General features: G+C 47.5%; 1 protein-coding gene across 1 annotated transcript; it reads left to right on the forward strand.

Moving 5' to 3' along the window:
- Positions 1-7,906: 7,906 nt before the first annotated feature.
- Positions 7,907-24,210, forward strand: CUNHXorf36 (chromosome unknown CXorf36 homolog). The gene is made up of 5 exons (XM_008633008.2): positions 7,907-8,304; positions 12,777-13,041; positions 19,271-19,444; positions 21,048-21,336; positions 22,453-24,210. The coding sequence occupies exons 1-5, from the start codon at positions 8,081-8,083 to the stop codon at positions 22,791-22,793; spliced, it is 1,293 nt and encodes a 430-aa protein (XP_008631230.1). The 5' UTR covers positions 7,907-8,080; the 3' UTR covers positions 22,794-24,210.
- The last annotated feature ends 665 nt before the right edge of the window (positions 24,211-24,875 follow it).

The raw sequence follows: 24,875 nt of genomic DNA on the forward strand, positions 1-24,875 counted from the left end.
AGGAGGCACTTGCATGGTAGCAATGCAAAGAGATGTTAGCTTGGGCTCCCACAGACTGCTGTGACTACCCGTGCCAAGAGGAAAATGTATTTTATTTACAACATGCAGGAAAGTTGCAGAATGTTTCTGAAGATTGGTGGCTGCCCTGTGAATTCACTCTCTCCAGAGTTCAACAAGCAGTCAGCTGCTGAAAGAGCCTCTGAAAGTTTTCATTGAGTTGCTGGCTGCCTCCCCTCACCAGCTATCTTCCTGATTGAGGTTAAATAAGGACAAGCCTTTAAAACTCTACTATCTTAAAACAAGTTACCTTATTTTTTGCTGATTTGGCATCTATTTCCATGGAAACAGGAGCAAGAACTAGAAGCCAGCAGCTGAAGTTGGCTACACTACTGCTCTTGGCTTGTTCTACTTCCATTTCCATGGAAACCGATGCAAAATCAGTGCAAACAAGGCAAAGTTTGATTTTTTTTTAAATTAACCCTTTCTTGATTTTCCACTTCTAGATTAATTTGTTGCCAGAAATGCAGACACAAAGTCACTGGAAATGCAAGAAAGAGCAGCACAGATGCCTTCATGAGCCTGTGCAGGTGTTTGCATGTGAGTATGTGTGCGCACTTCATTGCCTAACATGAATCTTCAAAGTAATCTCCAATTTACTTTGAGAGTGCTAAAGAAAAAGAAGTGCTTGATATAAGGGAGGGTGACATGCACAATTGTCCCCTGTGGAGGTTAAAGGCAGAAGTAATAAAGTGGCAGTGGAGGGAACCACTTTGATGAAAAGAAATGGCACTTCTTGCCTATGGCTTTCTAGGAGTTTTCTGGAGTATTTCTCCTCTGAAGATATGCATGGTCTCCTTTTTTGGCTAAAAACCCATTGGAACTCAGATTTTGGCATACCTTTTTTCTTTTTTCTTTCTTTTTTCCCCCCTCCTAATCTGGCAGTGTGCTAGAGCACACAGAGCACATGCCACAAGCTTTCAAAGTTCTGGCTAACACACGAAATTTAAAGTGGAGCCAAGGCATTATAGGCTATGTTACAGAGTTTAGGCAGGCTGGGATTGACCACGGAGCATGAGATATGCAGGTTTTCTTTGAGTTTGTGGCTGAACCTCATCTGAGATCAAGTCATGTTTAAGGAATTGATTCACTTACCTTGTTTTATTAACAGAGATTTTGGTGCCTATCTTAAAAAATCTGGAACCAGACATGCAAACCCCAATGTAATAAAGCATTGAATCACATACCTGAGTCCTCCAAAATTCATGTCTATGCTCTGCTGTTTCACACTGCAGAACCAATGCTTAAATGTAGAAAAGATTTTTCAGACACCAAATCTGCTTAGACCTGGGGGGCTTTTGAGGACTCTCCTTCAGTTCATTGTTATTTCTTCTAAAATGCAAGGAGAATGCTGGTGGGAGAAAATGGCTAAAGAGAATGAAGGTGGCTTAGGTCACATATCTAGTTACCAAAACATTAAAACCCCATATTTATAGCCAGAAGAGAACAGGAGCCAAGGTTTTAAGAGAGATGAAAAAAAAATACAAAAAAAATCAATGCTTTTCATGTCTTGATTCATTTTTCCTTCCAATTAATACACTTGCCAGTTTTTAAGAACGTCTTCATACTTGCACTGGACACAGCAGAACTTTGCCTGTACCAGCTCTGAACCCACTTGAACAGCAATCAATGCCTGAATGTCAAAAATTGTTTATGAAGATGGAAAATTGTCACCTGCAAATGTCAGTTGCATCCTTACAAGAACATTCAAGACTATAGGGCACACATTCCCTTTGGTATGTGGGAAAAACAAAGGTTGCTGCCTAAAGTGCACTTGTACTGTTAAAATTCATACTGAAATTCCCCAGTCCTAGCACTGGGTACCAGTCAAAACCACTCCCAAGGTTACTCAAAGCACTCTCCACATCCTTCTCCCAAACTGTTTTTCGTTCCATCCAGACAGCTGGTATGATACAGGTGATTAAAATTAGTAATCAGAGATTCCAGTCTGATGGACAGAAAACCAATGGAGCCAAACAACGGGTATGAAGAATAAAGTTGTGGTTTGATTGATAAATTTACAGCCTAGCAGTCTGCCACTGGATCAAATATCTGTCATACTTCATTCTTCCAGGGCATTTTTTAAAATGTTTTTCCTTTACCAGGTAACAAGTTCAGAAAGAATATTTTCATACCAATATTTAAATGTGTTTCACTTTGGTCTTGGAAAGCAGGCTCTTTTTTTTTAACAGCCAACCCATTCCAAAAGGGTCTCTCTGCCATGCCATTTTTATTTTAGAAGACCATGTTTCATCCTGCTGCTGCCTTGCAGAGGAAGATGACCAAAAATCTGAATGACACCAGAAAGTCTGCATTCTTTTTAATCCTTTCAACTGCTGGGATGCTGAACCAACAGCACATATCCAAGAAAAATATTGTGGGAAGGTCTCTCCCCTCTGAAAAATTGTATGACGTGAATATATTTCTGGCTTTCTATAGGAAGATTTTATCTGTTTGTTTGTTTGTTTATTTTTTCCCAGGAAGGGACACTTCGTTTCTTTGTTGTAGAATCACAAAAAGAAAACCATGACACAGGCGCTGGTGTTTCAGTTGCACTCATGTGGACTCAGACTCAACCTAAGGAGCTGCTTGACTGTACCAGAGGTCAAGAAGCCCATGCAAAGTCACCACCAAGGACAACTGCTCCTTGAGGAGGAGTTTTGTTCCCTTCCCAAGCCTCTTTCCCTCATGCTTTGTGCAGGCAGTGAACAGCACACCCCGTTCTGGTGTGCAGCCAATTTTCTTTTCACTATCATTTTCCCTTAGGCTCCAGATTCCTGCATCTCATTTTCTGTCTGTGGATACTGATGCACCAAAATCCAGGATCCTCTTCCACACTTTTTGCTGCTTGGCACGGTCTCCCATAAATGCTGCAAACACCACAGCAGCTGATAGCATTCAGTGGCCTTTTGTACTGACATTTCAGCCTCTCACAAACTAGAACTGGCCTTATCTGTTGGCTGCAGTGCCTGAGGCTTTTCTTCTCACTGGCTTTTTCTTCTCACTGGCTTTTTCTTCTAGCTTCCTTCCAATATATGTAAAGATTTCCCAAAGAGCAACAGGTTTGCTCTTCTGCAGCAGAAGAATGGAGTCAGGGAGAATCCAAAAATACTGCAGATACAGGACAACACCTATTTTTATATAACTAATATACTAGATTATTGATGCTTCAGATTAATTACATCCAAGCTTATCAAACAATAGAAATTATTCCCTGGTGAGACAAAAAAAAGAGTCAAATTTGTATCCCTCTTTTAGTATTTTCATTGATTCAAAATGTAGAAAAATCCATACACACACAACATCAAACCTTCTCAAAGAGAATTGAAGTGCAAACGCTCTCTTCCAGCTCAGCTGTGGTGTTTCACACCACCCACACCTCAGTGGCCCCTTTCTCTGTCTGTATTTGTACTGTCTGGGCAGTGGGGTTTGTTTGCTTGAGTTTTTTCTCCTCCTCTTCCTTTCTCTTTCATCTTTCAGCAACAGAAAAAGAGAAAGAATAAGGGTGGGGAGAAAAAGACTCTGTAACACAAGCTGTCCATTGCAAATCCAACTGGAACAAAAATTTTCTGTTGCAGATCACTTCAAAACAGATGTTTCTTTCATAAACATGCAATTGGGAGGAAAACAGAGAAAAAGGAAGTGATCGCATCCTCCCAAGTGCTGTGAGTTTGGTAGCATTCAAAGAGACACATTTTTCGTTTTGAAAGAATTGAAAATGTGTCAAGCTGCTCTAGCTATTAATCCACACATCCAGCCTGAACTGGGATTGAAGTGATAAGCAGTTTGATACCAAGTCTGTACTGATTATTTGGCAACAGTTTAATGATTATCTTGGATGTGATTAATGAAAAATACTATTAACAATAATCATGGTTGCACCACACCCTGAGCTGATTTCCACCCTGTCCCGCAAAGCTGCTCTGTGTGGCAGCCAAGGTCTTATCCGGGCCCTGCAGGCAGCAAGACCCAGGCAGGGCTTACTGAGAAGCTCAGGAAGAGCAGGAGCCTCTCCTCTTCCAGCAAAACTTTGATTTTTCCTGTCTGTTGTTTCCTTTCTGTGTGTGGCAATGAGATGCAGCCCTCCCGCAACCCGCCCAGCAATACCCTGTTGCTCAGCAACCCCATAGTTGCTGAGAAGGCTCTTTTGCAAACCTGGGCTGAAGAGGAAGATTGAGATGATGTGGCACCCAAAATCTGCTGTTTAGGTTGGCCAAGTGGCAAAATCCCCATGAGCAGGTGCAGGTCAACAACAGCAAAGACCTTGGTGGCAGTGTCAGCTGAGGAGCAGCAGCACTGCGCCTTCTGATCCTCAGCATCTGCGATGATTTGAAACACTTAGTGGTGATAATCCCAAATTATTTAATTAACTTTAACTAATTAAAAAGTTCTCCTGCTCTGCAAAGTCATTTCCAGCATCCCAGTTCAATCCAGAGCATGGAACTAGCATCACATTTTGCTTGGAGTGAGCCGGCCAGCAGCACTGATGAGATGGGGAGAGGAAGGCTGCAAGGCTCTGCCAACATGAAACCCACCCCAGCTGGGGGCAGCTGGCATTGGTCAGGCAAGATGGGCAATAGACTGGGGTGGAAAGAGGCAGTGGGGAACAGCTGGATTGTATTAATGGATTGGGTGGAAACCTGGAGGTGGGTTAAGTAAGAGGTGTATTTCACACCATAAATTCTTGGGGAAAATCAGCCTGTGCTCTCCTGATCTCCTCCAAAACCAGCAGCAAGGGAGGGCAGGTCCTCTCCCACCTTGGTTAGCAGTTAGAGATCACAGCCATACCCACCCAAACCCACAGCCACTGGGCTCTGCAGGTACTGGGTGATTTTGGGACCCAGGAGCTCCACTGCTGACATGGTTGTGGCTGGAAGTGGAGCTGTGATTCCAGGTGTGTTTCCACACCCTTCATGGCATGTGGGGAAAGGAGGGATCAGGGAACAGAGGCTAGATAAACACTCTTTTGGTAGAAACTGCCCCAAAAGCTTTTCTGAAACTCATCTGACTTTGATAGGGCAGTACTTTCATATAGATCCTCTTTAAAGATTTTTAGAAATTATAACTTTTAGAACACTGACTAGGCTTTACTGTTAGGGCCATGTTCTCACGTGGTTAATGGGGTTGCATAGGAGTCTGTTGTTACAAGTTTTGTGAAGTTCCCATCAGGTCATTAGGGCCAGCCCTTCATTCCAGCAGACACCACAGTAATCCATGCCCTGAAAATCCCACATCTTGGCACAAGGAGAAGATCTGCAAGGCTTCTGCAGACCTGGCTGTTTGCCACCTGACCACAATACCTCCGTGCCATGTCACCAGAAGGAAAGGAAAACAAATACAGGTTTGGTATTACCTGCTGAAGGACCTCGGTAAAAGAGAGGCTGCTTTCAGAAGCACAGCCCCTCTCACAGCACTCAGCAAGCTGTGGTTTCACACCTGCCTCTCTGGGCTAGTTCAGATGTATATCTACTCATTTTTAAGCTTTGGGTTTTCTGTGCTGTGAGCATGAATGAGTGTTTCCCACACACATCATCCGTGCTGCCCAGCCTGCCCAGACTGAGCAGAAATGTCTGAGGGAAGGAGGGAGCTCAGACCCTGGGGGTAAATGCAAATGCCAGCAAGCTTGAGGTGGATACGATGGACGAGCTCCCATTCTTTGAATAAAAAGTTGCTTTTATAACACTTCAAGGTGATGCAGGTGTGATACGCTGCACAAAAGCACACTCACACGTGCTGTTCCTAGGCAGAGGTAAACATTGCTTTACATGTGCCTGAACCACACGAAAGTGCAAGAACAACACAGACATCGAGGCATCATTATTAGCACAGAAACTCTGCTGCCCCTGTATTGGTTTTTGTGCCAGAGCCTGGGGCTTGCCATCAGAAAGGCTCAGTTACCACCCCCAGAGGCTGAAGCCCCCCCCTTTCCATGGAGCAGCACAGGCTGGGCACGGGAGGGATGGGAGCCTGGGTCTCTGCTCTTAGAATTACAACAGAGGATTGAAGACAGAAGGAAGGCAATTGAATTAGTAAAGAAACTGAAGGATACGTGGTTTATATATTAGGTAATGAAGATAAAGACAGATTGCTGGTGTGTAATTTTGGTACCATCCAGGGAAGAGCTGGGCAGGGAACAATGTGAGCGTGGCCACAGTTGCAGAGCTACTGGCAGGAAACCGTGGGCAAGGCTGATTCCTGCAGATGGGAGAGGAACAATGTACCAGCAATAGAAAAGGGCAGGGATAAACTGCTGGAAGTGGGACACAGCTAACATGTAGCTCTGGTTCTGCCTCTTTCCACCAACCTATTTCAAAGAGCTTTATTCTGGAGTATTAGGCCAAATGTGAGGATGGCTCAAAGCAGAGTCGTGTGTTGAATGCACTTGCTGGTGTATTAGCAGTGCCCAGCCCCTGTGCTTTGCAACTTCTGCAGGGTTCATAACATCCCCCTTTCCTCTCAGCAGGGCTCGTTATCCTCCTCTGTCTGTGCTGTACCCTCTAGACAAACCCTAAATGTCACCATCTCCATTTTGTGCATAGGGATGCCCCAGGAGGCAAAGCAACCTCCCACGAGGGCGTGGAGCCAAGGAGAGATCCTGGATCTCCCAAGTGCCACGACTAATAAGAATCTGTGCTTTAAATAGTTGCCTTAGGATCACCCTCCTCAAGCAGCCCCTCCAGAAAGCGAGGTGTAATCGCGAGCCCAACGTGCACCCCTGTGGCTCTCATGTCCCTTGGTCCCATCAGGATGTGATTAAATGCCAGAGGGGATAATTAAGGGTGGCTACAATGCACCTTTTCTTCCATTAAAAATGTACTAGGAAGTGGCTTGCCCACTTGGTGGGGGTAGCCCAGCTGGGGGAATGAGAAGTCTCCAAAGCCTCAGTCTGCTCCTCACTGCTCCCAGGGTGAGATACAGCCCAGGAGAACCTCCCACATCAATGAAAACACAAGAGCTGGGGACAGGGGGGGACCAAAACCCAGTGCCACCACAGCAACACGTGCTGCCTGCAGCCAGAGTACCACTTGCTCGTTCAAGGTGTGCAGCCTGCCAGAGATCCTGGCATAGTCCTGTGCCCAGCATCCAGGCCAGGATGGGTAGCCACCAGTTCCCATAACTTCCAAATCTTTGTCCTAACAAGAACAGCTTTTGGTGTGATCACAGGAATCTCGAAGTCTATCTGAAACCTGACATTCTCCTGAGTTCGACCCATCCCTTTCTCTAGCTTCTTTCCAGTGCCAGGACCATGATGAAAAGACATTCAAAATCACAGAAGTCTTGCTGAAAACCCCATTTTCCAATGGGATTAGAGGGCAGGCTGCTCTATCAGCTGAGAGTTTTGGAAAGCTGCAGGCTATCCTGCTTTCTGTGGCACGAAACACTGCGGTGCAATCACTGCTGAACAATGCTGTTTGCAAAAAACCAGAACAGTGATGATTCCACCTGACAGCCTTTCCAGGGCTTTCATGAGAAGGGCACACCAAGCCAAGAAAGCATCCAAGAAGCCAAGCCATGCAGCATCACAAATCTCCAGGAATAAAGCAACACCAGAGGTCTGGCTTCTGGTAAAATGTGCATTTCTGCCATGCTATTACTCCTCCCAAATAATTTTTTACTAAGTGTCCCACATATGCCCTTTTCTCAAGCGACAGGATATCCTTCATTTGTCTGCACCAAGTGCAGATGAGCACTTCTTCGTGTTGTTTTCCAAGTTGGCTGATGGGAGGGTCAGCAGGGGCCAAAGCAGCTGCAACAAGGAAAGGAAAGATAACCATGGCAACCCAAGTTATCTGCATCCTCCATGTATTTCCTTCTCCCCACCCTACGGCATATCTTTCCCACCCAAACCTCAAGCTGATAGAGCCAGTGACCAGCTGGCAGGATGGGGACTGCAGCAGTGTCTCCTGCACCCAGAGTGTCTTGCTGTGTTGCGGGGCTCACCACTGCAGGCTGAAGTCATCAAAAAAGACTGAAATCCTAGAGAGGGACAACTTGCTAAAAGCAGAGCTCTCCAGTACTGTAGATGGAGCGCTGGATATGCTGCCTTTGCTCCAGAGTTGCAGATCCATTGATGCTGCTCCTGGTTTTGGCTCTGATCTCTAACCCTTCCACAGCAGCAACAGCTTCTCCGTCTGTGCCCCACATCAAACCCAGCTACAGTTTTGGCCGGACTTTCCTGGGACTTGATAAATGCAACGCCTGCATTGGGACATCCATATGCAAGAAGTTCTTTAAAGAGGAAATAAGGTCAGAAACTCAGCAGAGTAATTTTTAAAGTGTTCTCTATAGTAATTTGAAAGTTGCCTGTTAGAATTTCCAAGTAGTTTCATGAACAACAATGCAAAGAGCAACTTAGCATCCAGTTGCCATTACAGCGCTTAGTGTTTTAATTAATGTCTATAAGCTGATGCTTTGTCTCTCTTCTTTTAAAGCCATGCAAACATGATCAGACTTCAGCCCTGAACTATAACTTGAAAGCAGGAGTAAAAGGCACAAATTTCTGCCTAGAGAGTGGCTCTCAAAAAATGCTAGGCAGCGATGGGGGAAGGGAAGAGGGAAGGAAGAATTCAGCTTGTTTAGATTTACTGGAAATATTTTCTTAGGAGCAACTGATTAAAGGCAAAAAGGGGTTTAGCTTTGTAGGCTCCCAACAGAGTATGTTAACTACAAACATACAAACATGCTATATAATTTTGTACCAGGTGCAACAATGTGAATGTGCAGAATTTCACGTGGGTTTTAACTAAGATCAAAAGGGATCTAAACCTGCCTGAGGCATGAGGACTTCTGCACATGAGGTTACCCACGCGCTTGAAAATAGCACGTGGCTAAATTGCTGGTACATTTTGGGAGATTTGTGTGAGAACTTGAAGGCAGAAATTGCATGTGCCTCGTTGTTGATGAGACACACACTGTCTGAGTGGTCATCAGAGCAATCCAATCATTTTTAGGCTCAAAAGCAGAGCATATCTGACGACAGCAGGGAAAATGTTGCCAGTTGTATTTGAGGAGAAAGTTAAAGGCAGTGCTTGGCAGAGGAAGGGTTTATTGGGTCTGATATGATTTATAGAGCCATATGCACTTTCTTTTATAGATATAAAAGCCTGGGGGAGAAGAAATTATTATAGTATGATTGTATTTTTAATGCTATAATGTAAGTAGTATAGTATTAGACAAATCACCGTTTTTATCTTAAACTATCCTATAAAACGTAGCATAGTAAAACCATAATGGTTTGTCTGGGATGGACTTGTAATACCAGACATCCTTCCTTCCCCCACTGCTGCTGGAAAAAGGCAGCTTGTGGCTTTGCTAAGCTCTACATTTTATTCCCTGCAACAGGCTGGCACCGCAGCTGGCTCCTGCCCCCTGCCCCAACCTGCTGTGGCCCCTTTGCCGCTCACCTGTGCAGGGTTTTTAGGGACCTGCTGCCAGGTACAAAGCAGCTCCCTTTTGGTTACTCCCACTTGGCCAGTGGCGAGGCTGGGGCTGTGCAGGTTCCCTCAGCCCTGCCAAAAATAGCAGAACTGCCTCTGGCTGTGGGGTTCCATCTGCGCAGTGCACCAGGCTGTGGGAGAGAGGCGCTACGTGACCCAAGGCAGGAGGGCTCCGCTCTGGCTTTCCTCCAGGGGACAGCGGCAATGGGGTGCGGGTGTCCCACTGGGGTCCAGCAGTGCAGAGCCACAAACATGTGGGAGCACAATGCTTCTGCCTCAGGGGAGGCAGAGGGGCTCCCCAAGCCAGACACTTCTTTTTCTCTCCCACCAGCCCGCAGTCGGCTTCCCACAAATAAGTGATAATGTGCAGTTCTGCTCCAAGCGCTTCGGGAAGGGGAACTGAAAAATGTTCTCCTGAGCAGTCACTCAGCTTCAGGCTTTCCTTTGCATGGGTAAAACTTGTTCTCCCACTTGGTTTCTTGAAAAACTGGGATTTTTTTTGGCAAGTGGGAGGTTAAACTAGGGAAATTTCAGTAGTGCTTACGCTCTTTGATCCACCCTCATGTACCTTTTCACATGTTCACAAAGGTGGATGGCACTTGGGCTTCTCTGTGTTAATTCACATAAGAACATACTTCATTAATTCTCCATCATTTCTGGGAGCTCTGACATGCATTCACAGTGAAAAGATGTGGGTTTTGTTCCCAGAACGGCTGGTGACTCATCTTGTGCTCTAATGTTCTATACTTCCCTTATCTTTGCCCAGCTTCATCCATCTGTAAATGAGAATACCAAGATTGTCTACCAACTGTACTGAGAGCAGAGTGCAGTGAAAGTTTTTGTAAAATACTAGGTTTTCAAAACACCACAGAACTGAGCTGACCAAAACTATTCACAGACTTGTGTGAATGCTGGTGCTGAGCTTTGTCCAAAAATAATGGGAAAGAAGACTGGAAAAGCTGAAATGCTTCAATTCCATGGGGGTTTATACGGTATTTCTTTTTTGTTTGTTTTAAGACTTAACTTACTTAAATTTTTTTAAAAATGTAAAATTCCAAATGCAAGCAAAATTATTTTGGCTGAAACAAAATACTTAGCTTCCTTCAGGAAAAAAGGAAAACCAAGTTTGGATTTCTTCAGCATTTAGTTCTGGGTTGATCTAAAATCTGTAATCTGTGACTCACTTATTCACATAGATCTTACTGCAGGTCTTAGAGCATTTGCAGGCCCTTAGCTAAAAAGCTCCGTGTGAGAGGGAGTTGTTACAGCACAACTCGATGATGAATCTTGAAAGTATCTAGCAACTGTGCCAGGCCAGAACTGTGCTGCCCAGAAATGATGCCAAATACAGACTTGCTGCAGCCCATGCCGGGTTCCCAGGCCAGTGTGGCTCTACCCCAAAGAGCTCTGCAGAGGAGATCACTCCATCCACCCTCAAATTAAAGCACAGCCCTGGATTTCACACATCCATGTGCTGCCTGCATGCAGGAGGTGGCACTTTCCTGCTCTCTGCGTGATGTGAGCTCCCCTGAACACATAGACTTGAGTCAAGTCACAAGGCATATTTGTGCTTAACTTAAAAAAAAAGGAAAAAGAAAGAAAGAGAAACCCAGCCCAGAGCCATCTCTTCCCAGTACGTGCCTGGCACGCTGTGCCAGCTTTGCAAATTAGGCGCTGGGAGGGGTCCTGATGCACAACAATCACAGTGAGGCAAAGCAATTTTTCTCTTTTCTTAAATCCTAGCTCAAAACCAGACCAAAAAAAACCCAAAAAAACCACCAAAACAAAAAACCCAAACCCAAACAAAGTGTTTATTATCATGTCAGGTGCCTTAATTGTACAGAATCTTCAATTTTGTATCAGGCAAAACGCCCAAATAACTGAAATGCTGGAATCCACCAACCTGTTCACACAAGGCTCCCCCACTTCTTGTCATCCTCCATGGTAAATTTTTGGAAGGAGGCACATGGAAACAGTTGAAAGCCAAAGCATGGGAATCACCAGGGTTTCCCCCCTCCTGGGCACCTGTGCCTGCCCAAGAGCTCAGCTGCACAGGGTCTGTGGTGGGGAAGGGGAGTGAGGTGCTGCCTTCAGGAGGGATTGTCTGATCAGCCTCTGATTGCAGATTGGCTCGTGTCACTGTGTCAGTTATTTGCCCGAAACCATAGAAAATTAATCCTCCCCAAATTTCTCTGTGCCTATTTCCCAAACAGAATTTAAAAGGAAAGACCAGCTTCAGCTTTTGGAGTTGTTAATGTCTTTTCATATAACTCCAGCTAGGCTAATCCTGCAGGGAACCTCTTGCCTCTCCCGTTTCACTTCTGAGCTACCAGCTTTAATTTACGGCGAGATTAAATGAGGACGTGCTTTCCTACGCACTTGGGCAAGGAGCTCAGGGCCGGAGGGTTCAGAGGCAGCGAGGGCAGGACGTTGGCCAAACCAAAGGTCAGAGCTGGGCCGTTTTCCAAGAGCAGGTTACAGACACCATCCCAGAACAGGCACCGCGCTCCTCAGCCCCAGCATGTGCGATGCGCGTGTGGGCAGGGCTGAGGGGGCTGCTGAAACAAAAAAAATTACCTAATTACCCAGCCCATATGCTCCCCTCCTGTGCCTGTGTAGGGGGAGCAAATTAGTGCAAGATCTCCATGACTACAGAGGCGCTGCACGCCCAGGGCACACGTACCCCATCCCCCCCATCACACCCCAAACTCTGCTGCTGTTGGGGAGGTCACTCATCCCAACTGCTGAAATACAGTCAGGGATGTTGGGGGAGACATGTAGACCTCAGCACTGAGTAAAGCCACCACCTCAAAACAAGAGGTCATTTTGATATTCCCAAATACATTTGTCAGGTGGTTTTAATATCAGGAGGGTCCTTTAAAGTGTCAAGTACTCCTTTTTTGGGACCCTTTCTCCAGGATTAAGGAAATTGAAAAACACCAGGAATTCTTCCTGAACCAAAACCCTGTCCCTTTCCTCCCTCCCTCTACCCAAAAGAGGGTTTCACCCCTCGCCCTATGGCACCATTCATGACAAGGGATGGTTTAAGTGGGAAGCAAAGATGGACTTTTTTACCAAAGCACATTTCCTTAGCTGATGGTTTCAGCCTGCTCACCTCACCCCAGTGCCTGGGGCCACCCATCTGGGCTTGCTCAGCCTTTGCCAGGCGATGGCAGGAAGCCCCTGCGGCCAGCCTGGAGAAACTTAGCGGGGCGGGTGCTGTGCGGGTGTCCGTGTGGCTTTTAACCCGCTCTCCGTGGGGCTCTCATTTTGGTTTGGCAGGTTTGACACCTGGCTTTCTTCTCATTTAAAGCTGCCCCCCAGCTCACTGCTCAGCTACTCGGGCAACTACACCGACGATGCCAAGAGCTGGCGGCTGGTGGACATCACCCGGCTGACCTCCAAGTACCAGCATGACCGGGCGGACAAGCGCATCTGCACCTCCCTGCTCAAGACCAAGACCTGCAGCCTGGAGCGTGCCCTGCGCCGCACCCAGCGCTTCCAGAAGTGGCTGCGGGCCAAGCGCCTCACCCCCGACCTGGTCCAGGTCTGAGTCCTGCCACAGCTGGGGGAGCAGGGGCAGAGCGAGTCCCGTGTGGTTTAGGGGGGTGAAAAGGGTCTGAAGGGGATATGGCTGCAACTTGCTGGTTGGAGGGGGAGTTTGGGTGGTGGTTGGAACTCTTCCTCCTGCCTGGTCGGTGGAGATATGTGCCCCCAGCCAAGTCCACGTGCCAAAGGGGAAAGGCAAAATGATGCCCTGATAGGAAGAAAAGTGCCACGGTTGAAGGCCAAGCCCTCCCAGCCACAGATAATGCCATGGCAGAGCCTGTCCAGGGCTGGGATGGGTTTGGCCTCAGCAAGGAGAGCACCAGCTCCTGGCTCCTTGAGCAGGCTGAGGCTGAAGTCCTGTGGAAAACCATAGCACCAGGTGGCTTCAGGCACAGGGATAACATCAGGCTGTGCACACAAACATGGTAACAGCTCCAGTGGGGAGATTGCTGCCTTTTTTTATTTACTAGTTTTCCATCACATCTCAGCATTGTGGGGTTTTGGGGTTTTTTTGATCATAAAGTTTTACCCAAAAGGGCAGGCAATGCTTTGAAAGTGATTTTGCTTTGGGCCAGGGACCAAGTCAGTGTGGGTCTCTCTTGCTTGTGGCTGGCAGGATGAGGGGCATGGGCAGTCAGAGCCAAAGCCTCCAGTATTCATTCTCCTGCCATCCATAGCAAATGACCTCAGTCACAAAGAAGCACAGTGCCCTTTCTGCCTGGGGTGTCACCAGTGAAGCCAGGACAGGAGCACGGTGTGCATGGGTCCCACCACCAGGTAGATGGGCAGCTACGGCACAGGGCATCTCCCTCACTCCACCTAAACAACAGCAAAACATTGCAATAACCACTGGAAAGGGGCAGCAGCCAGGGTTGGGGTTGGATATACACTGAGCAAGACCCTGAGAGGCAAAGGATTATTCCAGTACTTGTCCCCCTTCCAAGAGAGAAGTGACTGTGAAAAAGAGATTTCATTTATTTTTCTATAAAGGCAGCTGCTTGCTGCATCCACTCATCTTTGGTGAGTGCTAAAGCTGTGCTTCTTTGGTTCTTCCTCTTCTCTTACCCTGTGGAGCAGCTTGCCTGAAGAGAGAGCGAGGGATCCGCTGGGGTTATGCCTGGACTGCACCAAAAAGGACTCACCCAAATCCCTGACAGTCCAGCACAGCAGGTCACCCTGAAGTCAGTACCCTCCGGGGTGGCACATGCCTGATAGGGAAACTCAGAGCTCCCCTCACCTGAGCTTGTGGGCAGGGACAACTCCTTAGGCTGGCAGGCAGCAGCTGCCCAGGCATCTGCTGGCCACCACTGTCCCCCCAGGCAGCACTGCAGGGGCCTGCAGGAGGGCGAGCTGGGCTGCCAGGTCCTCCAGCCTTGCTGGAGTGTCCCAGGTGTTTGTGCCAAATTGTGCTGCCACCCCAGCAGTGCTGAGGGAAAGGGAAGGAAGGAATCGAGAGCTTAAAACTTCCATTTGCTGAGCTGGGTGAAAAAGTAACTGGAGAAATGAGGCTCTGTGGTATCTCAGACCTGCTGCAAAGTTAAGTCATCAGCTGAGCCCAAATCCTTCTCCTTAAAAGGCTCTTCATGTGCTACAGTTTTCCCTACCCCGTCCTCTCGGAGTTTGAAATGCCAGCTGAGCTGGCTGGGTTGCACACACAGGCACACACACATATATGGATGCTCATGTGCACACACAGCACCACGCAGAGAGCCTGGCTAGGGCACCCTGGCTTTGCACCTATCCAGTTTCTCCCAGGAATTTCCCTGTGCAGCAGCAGTAGGAAGCTGAGCTGATGCCTGCTCCAGGGCGTCTCTGAAGTGAGCTCAGGGCCAGCCTGGGGGGACGTGCCCAGTGACAAAGTCCCTGGGACATTTCATCAACCCGTGCAGCTTTTTAGTTGGAAAGGGCATGGGAGGCTGCAGGGAGGCCCAGACCTTTGCACATCAGCTTCAGGATTGCTCTGCTCATGTTTTCATGGTCCTTTGGTTCTGTAAATCAATCAGAGAAACAAAAATTTGTATTTAAATCTCTTCTAACAGCATACATATTTGAATAAACAGAGAAACATAGTGATCCAGAGACCCTGGGACCTACCTCCCCACCACCAAAATTCAGCAGCAATCACTTTTTAAGATCAGGCATGTGCTCTGCGAAATGGCTTCTGGTCTCACAGTGGTCTAAATTGAAAAGCAGCCAGTGGCAACAACATTTCAGTCACAATGAGTGTGTTAGTCTGTGTGCGAGACCCCCTCCCAGCCCCGCTGTGTGGGCCACCACAGGTTACAGAGTGACCTCCCCAGTCCATCCAGCCCCACAGAGACGATGATCCCCTTCCTCCCTGGCTATCCCACCTGCCCTCCTCCCACTGAAACCAGCACCTCTGCCTGCACCCAGCCCAGCACCGTGGCCCCTCTGCAGTGTTTGCCAGGCAGACACATGTTGGTAACCCAGCATGAGCCACTGGAGAGGGGTTTTGGGGTGTACCATGTGTCACTGCAAATACTCACCTGAAGCACTGCCCTTATGGCTCTGTTTCCCCTTCTCCCTGTTTTCAGAGGTGTTAACAGCAAGCACACCTCTCTCAATGCCTGACACGATGCCCACTCGGTTTCATGAAGCTGCAGGCACACAGCAGTGCTTGTTCTCCCTTCCCCACAGTTTATCCTATATAGCAGCACTGGGAAAAGCTAATGGGCCCAGGTAATTTTGTCTCATAGAGAGAACATTACGACAAACCATAACGTGCTTGAATCAGAATGACAGACCATGAAGTAATGTTTTTCCACTTTACACTGCCTGCCCTGCCTGACCCAGCCATCAGCTGAGCCTCCTGCCACAGTGATTATTTCACCTGCCACAATGAAAATCTTTATTGGATGCAGCAAAGTCTTCAGTCTTAAAATCCAGCCTGCCTCAGAGATGAGCAGGATTTAGCTGGGGCTCAGCCTGCATCCCAGCCACAGCCACCGACTGCTTTGCCCAGAAGCTCATCACTTCAAACCTCTCTGGGTGCTTTCCTGCTGGAGGGCAACAAAGCAAGTTGGTTTCAGCACAGATCACCCACAGGGCAAATTTACAGCCATGCCTACAAAGCACAGCCTGGAAAATGCTGAAGGCAGACAGAGGAAAGCAGTACTGAGGTGAAAAGCCACCATTTGCAGCCCCTCTCTCTAGGATGGACTGTTTGAAACTACTGACCAGCAACTGCTGACCAGCAACTGCTGACCAGCACCTCGTCCTGCCCACAGCAGATGCACTGGCACCCCGGTCATGTGGCCTCTGAGTCCAGTCCACATCTCTGCGTACTGCACACGGGCAGCAGCTCACTCACTGGTCCAATTGTCCATCCTAGGGAAGGATGGGCACTATGGGGCTCCTGGAGCCTCCTCCTAGACCTGCCTCCTCTTTGACCCAGTACCTCATCGTCAGAGACTTCCATAAACCTGCTGGCAGTGGGGATGAGCTTCTCAGGGCATCCTTACTTTCCTTTTTTTGGGAGTGAAGGAAACCCTTGGATTCACATGGCCAGGAGCTGTAGGTGCTTTGACATCTACATCCAAGTGTTTCCTCCTGGAGCCCTCCCTAAACCTGGTAGTTTGGTGAAGCTGGACCCAGATATGGCTCGTGGGGCAGGAGGCAGCCATGGTCCTGGTCTGGGCCATCCCTCCTTGGGCTGACTGAAGAAAAAAGAGAGCGAGAAGTTTTCTTCCACAAGTTGTCTTTACATCCAAGTGAATTCTGGGTGTGTCTGTGCTACATATGCATATGCATGAACTCATGGAGTTTAAAATGCATCATGTACTGCATAGGAGGGGTTAAAAAAATCACAGCTGAGTGCAGGTAGGCTTTGCAGGAACAAGTCACTATCAGATATAGAAATGTGGGTATTTAATCAAAGTAAATAAAGAGCTTTCCATATCAATCACAAAAAATACATCAGGCTGTCTGTCAGGTTTTATTCTCTGGGGTGATAAGTCACTGCAAAGGACTTAAGATACTCTCAGATAAATCTGTATCTCCAGTGTTTCGAGTATGTGTTCTTCACATTTTTCTTCCATTGACAGTTTTTGTCTGACAGTTTTACAACTCCAGCTCCTTTTCTGCTGCAGAGATGTTTCCATCAGTGTGCAGGAAGGTGAGACCCCTCTCCACTGAAACAATCAAGCAGGTGCTGAGCTTTACGCTTTTGACTGTCTCTGCCAAAATCAAAAGGCCTCATTGCCCAGTTTTTGTGGATCGGGGCTTCATTAAACTGCAGGAAGCTGCACCAATGTTTGATGCAAACGTGTCAGCATCCAGCCCTGCTCCTCTGCTCCCACACCTCCACTGATGTGCCCGAAACAGCTTCCCAGGAAACCAGCAGCCATGAGCACCACGGGCAGCGCGTGCCCACGTCTGTGATAAGAGGATGAGCTCTGACCTCAGAAAAGTCCCAGTTACACCATCCATGCCTTCTCTACCCCTGTGATTTATGTTCCTACTGTGTACTCTTCAGGGTCTCAGCTTTTGCATTGCAGACTGCTGGAGGCAGCAAGGCTTTCTAACTTCGGCTGCAAATATTTGCATACACACTGAGCTGCAAGAGACTTTCTCCACCGTTTATCTCTTACTTAACATGGCTCTGTTCTGCTCATTTTTTATCACTTCTCCTCCAAAGGGAAAGTGACAGAGTCGGCCACAACATTCCTGCAAGTGCTGCAAGACAGAAATCCATAGCCATCCCTTCCCCTGCACCCCTTCTATGGTTTTAGAAAATTAATTGAGAAAATATTTTCCTGATAAGACTACACCAGAGGAGAGGAGTGTGTGAAGGCTTGCAACAGGAACTGAGTAGAATTATTTTTGACAAATGTTTTATTCATTTTGGGAAGAAAGGTTTTTTTGTTTTTGTGAAACAACTCTTCAATTGTGGTTGAGCTTCTCTGGTAGTTTTGACCAGCTATTGGCATTTTGGACTTGTTTTTTGCTGCTGATGGCCAAGGAAGGGGTGGTTGGGACCTCACTGAGGCCAGTAGGGATACAAAAGAGGAGACATGGGACATCCAGTCCCTCCTTTCCACCTCCAACTGGGAAAGTGTCATACTCCTCTTTTCCATGTTGCTTTATTTCTTTGTCACGGATGGGTAATTCAGTGTTTCATGCCAAATGAACAGCTCGCACAGGAGGGGCTGAGAGGGACCTACCTTAGAGTTACCAAATGACCTGGGGAGATCCTGTGTAAAATCTTTGCTCTCAGCATGAAGGATGGCAGGGAGCAACGTGAGCTTCACTGCCCTTTCCTCTGAAGCACATCTCCCAACCCTCAAATTATAAACAAAACCCAAAGGAGTAAATTTGGCTACTGGGATCATTTTTAATAAAGTGGCTTAAAAAAACCTGATTCCCTTCTGCAGCAGAGGCATGGCAGGGCAGTGCTTCTGTGCCACTGTGGGCAAACCTCCATACATACACTCTCCTGGGCTATTAAGGAAGACTAACTGAGAAACAAAAAAAGGCCATTTTTTACTATGAAGATATAAATGTCTATGCCATTTATCCCAGCCATAGATTGCTCATGCAATTTTACAAGCCAAACCTCCAAATCTGAAGGGTGAAATACAGTAATAATTTATTCCATGAGTGCAACAGTTCTCTATTTGTTGCTGGTATTTACAAAAAATATGCACAGGCTATTTGGTTTTGATAGTTAATGCATGAGTTTATCAGAGAGAGAACATATCCTGTGCTTATACTCGCACACAATGTTTATTTACATTTTTAAAGCATGTTTACTGACCTTAGCAAATAGTATTTCCAAGAAAGCTGCTCCCAGGTTAAGCAAATAGCAAAGTGATCCGAAGATTATTTAACGAGGGAAGTGACTCACTGTCCTAACAACTGGAGGGCCTCCACCAGTAATGCCAGGGCTGGAAACCCGGGTGGAGGGAAGAGTCCCGTGGTATGGAGACATGTGGAGCTGTGCAGTCAGGGGAATATGAGGTTTGCAGTGCCCAGGAATGGGGGCCACTCTTGAAACCTGAGTTGGGAAATGGCATGTTTGGATGGCACAGGCCTTTTCCTAGGAAGGGTGAGATGCCCTGTGTGCCCATATCCTTGGGAGCTGCGCCGCAGCAGGCAGAGGCACACTGGGCAGAGCACAGAGGTGTCTGTACCACCAGCATGATCCTAGCACATTGCAACACCTCAGGCTGGAATTGGGCATCCTTGCCATGTTTCCCCTCCCACAGGGCCTGTCCAGCCCAATGCTGCGCTGCCCATCCCAGCGCCTCCTGGACAGGATCGTGCGGCGCTACGCGGAGGTGCCAGACGCCGGCAGCATCTACATGGATCACCTCACGGACCGGGACAAGCTGCGCCTGCTGTACACCCTGGCAGTGAACTCACACCCCATCCTCCTACAGGTACATGTGCCACCCTGCCCCAGCCTGAAACAACACCCCACGACCCCTCGCGAGCAAACCCTCACATGAGATGTGTGAGTCCCAGCCCTGGCCTTTGCCAGCTCCCTGGCCTTCAAAATGTGTGGGTTTTTTATGGGGTTGGGTGGCTGAATCCAGGCAGACTCATGAGGTGCTCCCTGCATCAGTCTGTGAAGCTGGGGAGAGATAGGGAACCCCAGGTGGGTTATTGCACTAGAGCACTGTGAAAGCCAGGGTTTTACACATCCCCAGTACTTCAGAGTGTTAGGTTTGCATTGCTAATGCATTACATAAAATCACAGCCTGTTTCTGAAAGAGCATGCTTTCCCATGCTCCACATGCCAGTGCTGTGTTTTCCATTCACCTGCCACTGGTAACTAGCTCTGGGTTTCAAAACTCTGGGTTTGAAGGCGGTGATGTGGAAGACCCTTCCCCTGGATCCCTTCTGGCCTGCTTGGCATGCGTCTCCTTTCTTTCCTTATGTTTCCTAGGGAGAATCCTCACCTTTCCCCATCCCACTTTTAGTCCTCATTGCTGTTTCTTGCAACCCTTCATGATTCCACGAAGAAAAGAGGCAGTGGCAGCACCATCCATCTCTGGCCCCAGGCCGCTGCTGCAGCTCACAGGGCTCTGCGTGGTCCCAGGGAGGGGGAATGGTGCTCGAGCTCTGGGAGGCTCCTGGGGATCATTCAGCCACCCCAGTTATGGGTCACTGGGACATGAAGCCATGGCCCCTAGCACTCTGCAGACATGGGAATGCAGCTTAAAGAGGTGAGAAAAATATGCCAAAGAGAAACGGCTAGATTTCACATGGTTGCCCAAAATGCCTTCACAGCAGAAGGGAGAAGCAGCCTTAAACATGAAACTGGATGAGTTCATAATGCCTTGGCACAGTCTGAGGTGCTGGGCAGACAGATAAGTTATAATGTAAATGACAGAAAGCTTTGTGCTGGCATAGCTCAGCAGTCACACAGTTCGGTTTCCACCTGGGATAACTGTGCTGCTGGCATGAGCTGCAGGGATGCAGGGATGCAGGGAGTCCAGCCCAGGTGTCCCTCCCCACTGGAGCAAACACCCACCACTTCTGCCCCTGAGACAGCAAAGTCTCTTACAAAAGAGTCTGGAAGAGCCTGGCAGTTCTCACCAATTAGTAAAAACTGCTTTAGTCCCACCTCAACTCCAAGCTGTGACTTCATCTGTTCAGTGCTCATGAGGGACCCATCAAAGACACCTAAAATTAGCTGTTCTGTGGCTAAAATTTTCATGAATCTGAAACCTATTATTATCTTAGACTTTCCAGTTAGTCTCTCTTACAGAATAAGTCTCAAAATACCAGATTCTTCCTCCATTACAAAAAGGGACCAAAATAAAAAAAAAAAAAAAAAGCATCATAACTCCTCCAGGATGGGGTAGTAAGTACCTTTCCCAGCTGCTAGGGCTGGACGGGACAAGGAAGGGTTGTGGACTGACTTAGAAACCAAAACACAACCCTGCTGCTTGGTGCCAGAGAGGGCACTCTGGGAGGGAAGTGGGTCCATGGGCAGAGGGGCAGCAGTAATCCCCCCATTCCCACTCTCCCTGGCAGATCTTCCCTGACGTGGAGGGCTGGCCCTTCCCACGGTACCTGGGCTCCTGCGGGCGCCTGGTGGTCAGCGCCAGCACCCGGCCCCTGCGCGACTTCTTCGGCGCGGCCCCCGAGGTGGCCGCGGACCTGGCCCTGCAGCTCCTCGCCGTGCTGCGCTCCATGGGCACCAACGACCTCAACTACTTCTTCTACTTCACCCACGTGGATGCTGGCACCTTCGGCGTGTTCAGCAACGGGCATCTGTTCATCCGGGATGCCAGCACGCTGGGCATCATCGACAAGGAGGAAGGTACTCAGCAGGCTCCGTGGCTGCGCATCTGTCACGGGAGGGCTCGGGAGGCAGGGCAAACAAATATTTCCCCTTCTACCCTTGGATCTACTGCTGCTTTTTTTTTTTTTTTTAATGAACCAAACAGCACTTAAATTAAGTAATGAGAAGTTCACGGAGAGATTTACCATCAGCAGGTCCTGCCATCCTGGCTCTGAGTCGGGAAGGCAATGGGTGTTTTGTTTGTGCAGTCGGTGGTTTGGTGAGCACTCTGTAGCTGGCAGCAGCTTTCAGTGTGCACAGTGTGCTGAATGCTCTCATTTGAAGTCTTGCTTTCAAAACTTTTGCAATGCAAATCTCAATATTTGCAAGCAGAAATTTCATAGTTTGGTTTAAGTATTGGATCAAATTGGATGTTTTTTACGTGTATTTATCACATTGACTAATAATGGTTATTATTATTATAACAATAATAACAAAATTCCCCTTTTTGTCACTTTCACATAAAATCAAGGGTTCTATTCAATTTTCACAGGTTACATTGGTCTACCCCTGGAAGTGGAGCTAGTCAGACTATTCTCCCAATAATTTAACAGTTTCATTTTGAATATTCAAATTTTCAAAAGGCCTCTCCTCAGCTCACACATTCAGCTGAGCAAGTCTCAAATATTCAGAAGCAGATGTCAGAAAATTTTCCACTGAGTTTCCTTTTCTTATCCCAACAGCTATGACTGTTAACTTGACTCCAGCTAGATGAGCTGTTGTTGCAATGTAATGATTTTGGTTAACATGGAAAAAATTACAGGTCTGGCTATTTGTGGTAGTTTTTTGTAGGAACTCCACATTTTAGATTTGTACTCCAGTTCTGATTTTCTTCTGCATCAACTTGACTTGACAGACTCCTCCCCAGTTCCTCTGACAGGCAGTTCTGCAGAGTTCTGTCATTCAGAAAAATATACATATTTCAGGAGCGAGAAAATTGGCTCATACACAGCTACAGCACTGTGTAATTTGTGGTGAAAGGTGGTCACATCCTTTAGGTAGTAACAAACCCTGTGCTAACACAGAGGTACAGATATCTGTGACTGTCCAGGAGTTCACTACTATGTTTCTAACTGGTTTAATTGTCCCCAACAGGGAGCCAGCTGATCGATGGCCAGCAGGAGTATAAAGATATATTCAGCTGCCTGACTGTGGACTGCCAGTATCCATTTGTGTCCTGTGACTCCATCAGGGAGAAGCACAGCCTTGTCATGGTGTGTCAAGAGCTTTTGCCAAAGCTCCTGACGGGGAAATTCCAGCCCCCCGTGCAGGAGAAGATCGACACTTTCCTGCAGCGCTGCGCCCGCGGCCTCGGCGATGACCACGGTGTCAACGAGGCCATCGCGGAGCTGGCAGAGATCCTGAAACCCCTGCGCTCCTGCAACTCCCGCTTCGCCTACCGCTACCCTGACTGCAGATACAGCGACAAATACTGACACAGGAGCAGGCCCTGGCAAGGACTGGGGCAGTGTCAGCCCCGTCCCAGTGCGGGAAGCGACCAGGAACCAGGGTAGCTGGAAAGAGCTGCCCCAAATCCGGGGTGTTCTCGGCATAGAAGGAGGGAGCAGAGTGCACATGGGATTTATTATTCATCTCCCAGAGATGCATTTGTTACATGGGATGTAGACATGATGTATGGATTATGGATTATTAGCATTGTCATGACTGACAAGAGGCCACAGGATTAATAAATCTCATTCACATGTTTTGGCCTTGGAAGGGTTTCCCATGCCATTTGTTGAAAAGCAAGGCGGGATGCTCACAACCAGCTAGACAGAGGATCTTTATTTCCAAGAAAGTCTCTCTGATGGACATGATATATATATATAATGTGGGATGGATGGATGGATGGATGGATGGAAGCATTTAAGACTTTCCCTGTGGCTATTTTTAGTGTGCTAAGAATCATAGATAAACTGAATGACTGGATCAGTTCTGTACCATCACCCATCACAGATCACTTCTATAAAATATTTAAATTTTATTGATGGCACACAGAACAGAAAGACACAATCAACATCATTAAAAAGCTGAAAGGTTCCATGTCCTTTGAGACTTAATTTCTCTGATCCCCAAATATAATTGCTTCTAGTCTTTCCCAAGTCAATGGACAGCAATCAGAGACTAATACAGGGTTTTGGTTTAAGATGAGGAAAAAAATCCCAGCTCTGGGATAGGATTATTCAGCAGGTAATTTCACATTATTCTCTCTAAAGTGGAGGAACCATTTGCATGAAACCATTCAGGTGGGAAAATTACCTTAAGAGGAGAAGCGACACAGGCAGAGGATGAGACATTAATTTACACTGAGCCTGACAAGACTTGCCAAACACTCAATACTCCAGTGAAGGTGCTGGGGCACCTCCCAAGAGCTGGGGAGATGTAAATTCTGACCAGAAAGAGCTACAGCCATCCTCATCCATTTGCCTTCCAGAGGAGGAATTGGTAAACCAGTCCCCAAAGGAATGACTCAGGCACTTAAAATTTGGGGTGGTGAACTCATTTCACAGCAGTTGTCAACCCAGGGCCAGATCCAGCTGCCTCATTTTGCAGGAGATGGTTGCAAAAGTGGCAAAACATAACTTTTCTGATCCACAGTCTGTCAGTCCCCCTCATGTGAGTTCCCTGTGAGGTGTCAGAAGCCCACACCAAACCTTCCCTGATGTGTAGGGGTTGGACAGACCTCACCTGGGTTTGGGGCTTTCTCCTGGGGTCAGGCATGCAGGAGCCACTGAGCAAATTTGACTGAGCTGAGTGAGAAACAAGGCTTTCTGGATCATCCATGAGAATTTTCATCATGGAAAGAGTCTAACTCCAGCCATGGTTCAAAAAATAAATTGGTAACAATGTAAAGGCAGAAAGAGATGTGAGCGCATTTGCATTGCCAATGGTTGTTCTGACTTGTGTTGTACAGAGGAGGAATGCAAATCCAGATTTTGTGTTGGCTGTGAGGGGCTCTGTGCATGCAGGGTATCCAGCCTGGAGCTCCAGGCAGATGTGGGTGAAGGCTGATGAAACAGGTTGGGCATCCAAAACCACACACACAGATCTGACACGGGGGAAATCTGACTCAGGACCATTATTTTGCCTTTCTCCCCAGCATAAAGTATCAAGTGCACCTTTTACCTCTCAAGATGTAGAAACATTGAAAATAATTTGTAGGTAAATTTAGCTGCAGGCCCAGATGGCCAGACAGCAAAGATGTTTAAATATACAGCCTCAGCTAGTGCTGCAGGCCTCTTTCCTGGTTTCAGTCTATTTCTACATCATGGCTCTCTTCCAGAAAGAAAAACATGTCCTTCTCTGAGATCCACAAGGCTGTCTAACAACCTGCTTCCATCAGTTTTTCTTGAATCTGTCTGCATCTCCAGTCTCTTGGGGTGTGGGTTTACCTGATAGCTGGGTGTTAGCTCTGGGCCCCTTTTCCTCCAGAACTCATCCCACACGTGCTGGAAACCCAGAGGAAACAGAGGGGATGCGTGTGCACAGCACCTTAGAGAACATCAGGAGCAAGCCCA

The sequence above is a fragment of the Corvus brachyrhynchos genome, unplaced genomic scaffold (genome assembly GCF_000691975.1).
Source record: "Corvus brachyrhynchos isolate BGI_N302 unplaced genomic scaffold, ASM69197v1 scaffold34, whole genome shotgun sequence".
In the NCBI taxonomy this organism is placed as follows: Eukaryota; Metazoa; Chordata; class Aves; order Passeriformes; family Corvidae; genus Corvus; species Corvus brachyrhynchos.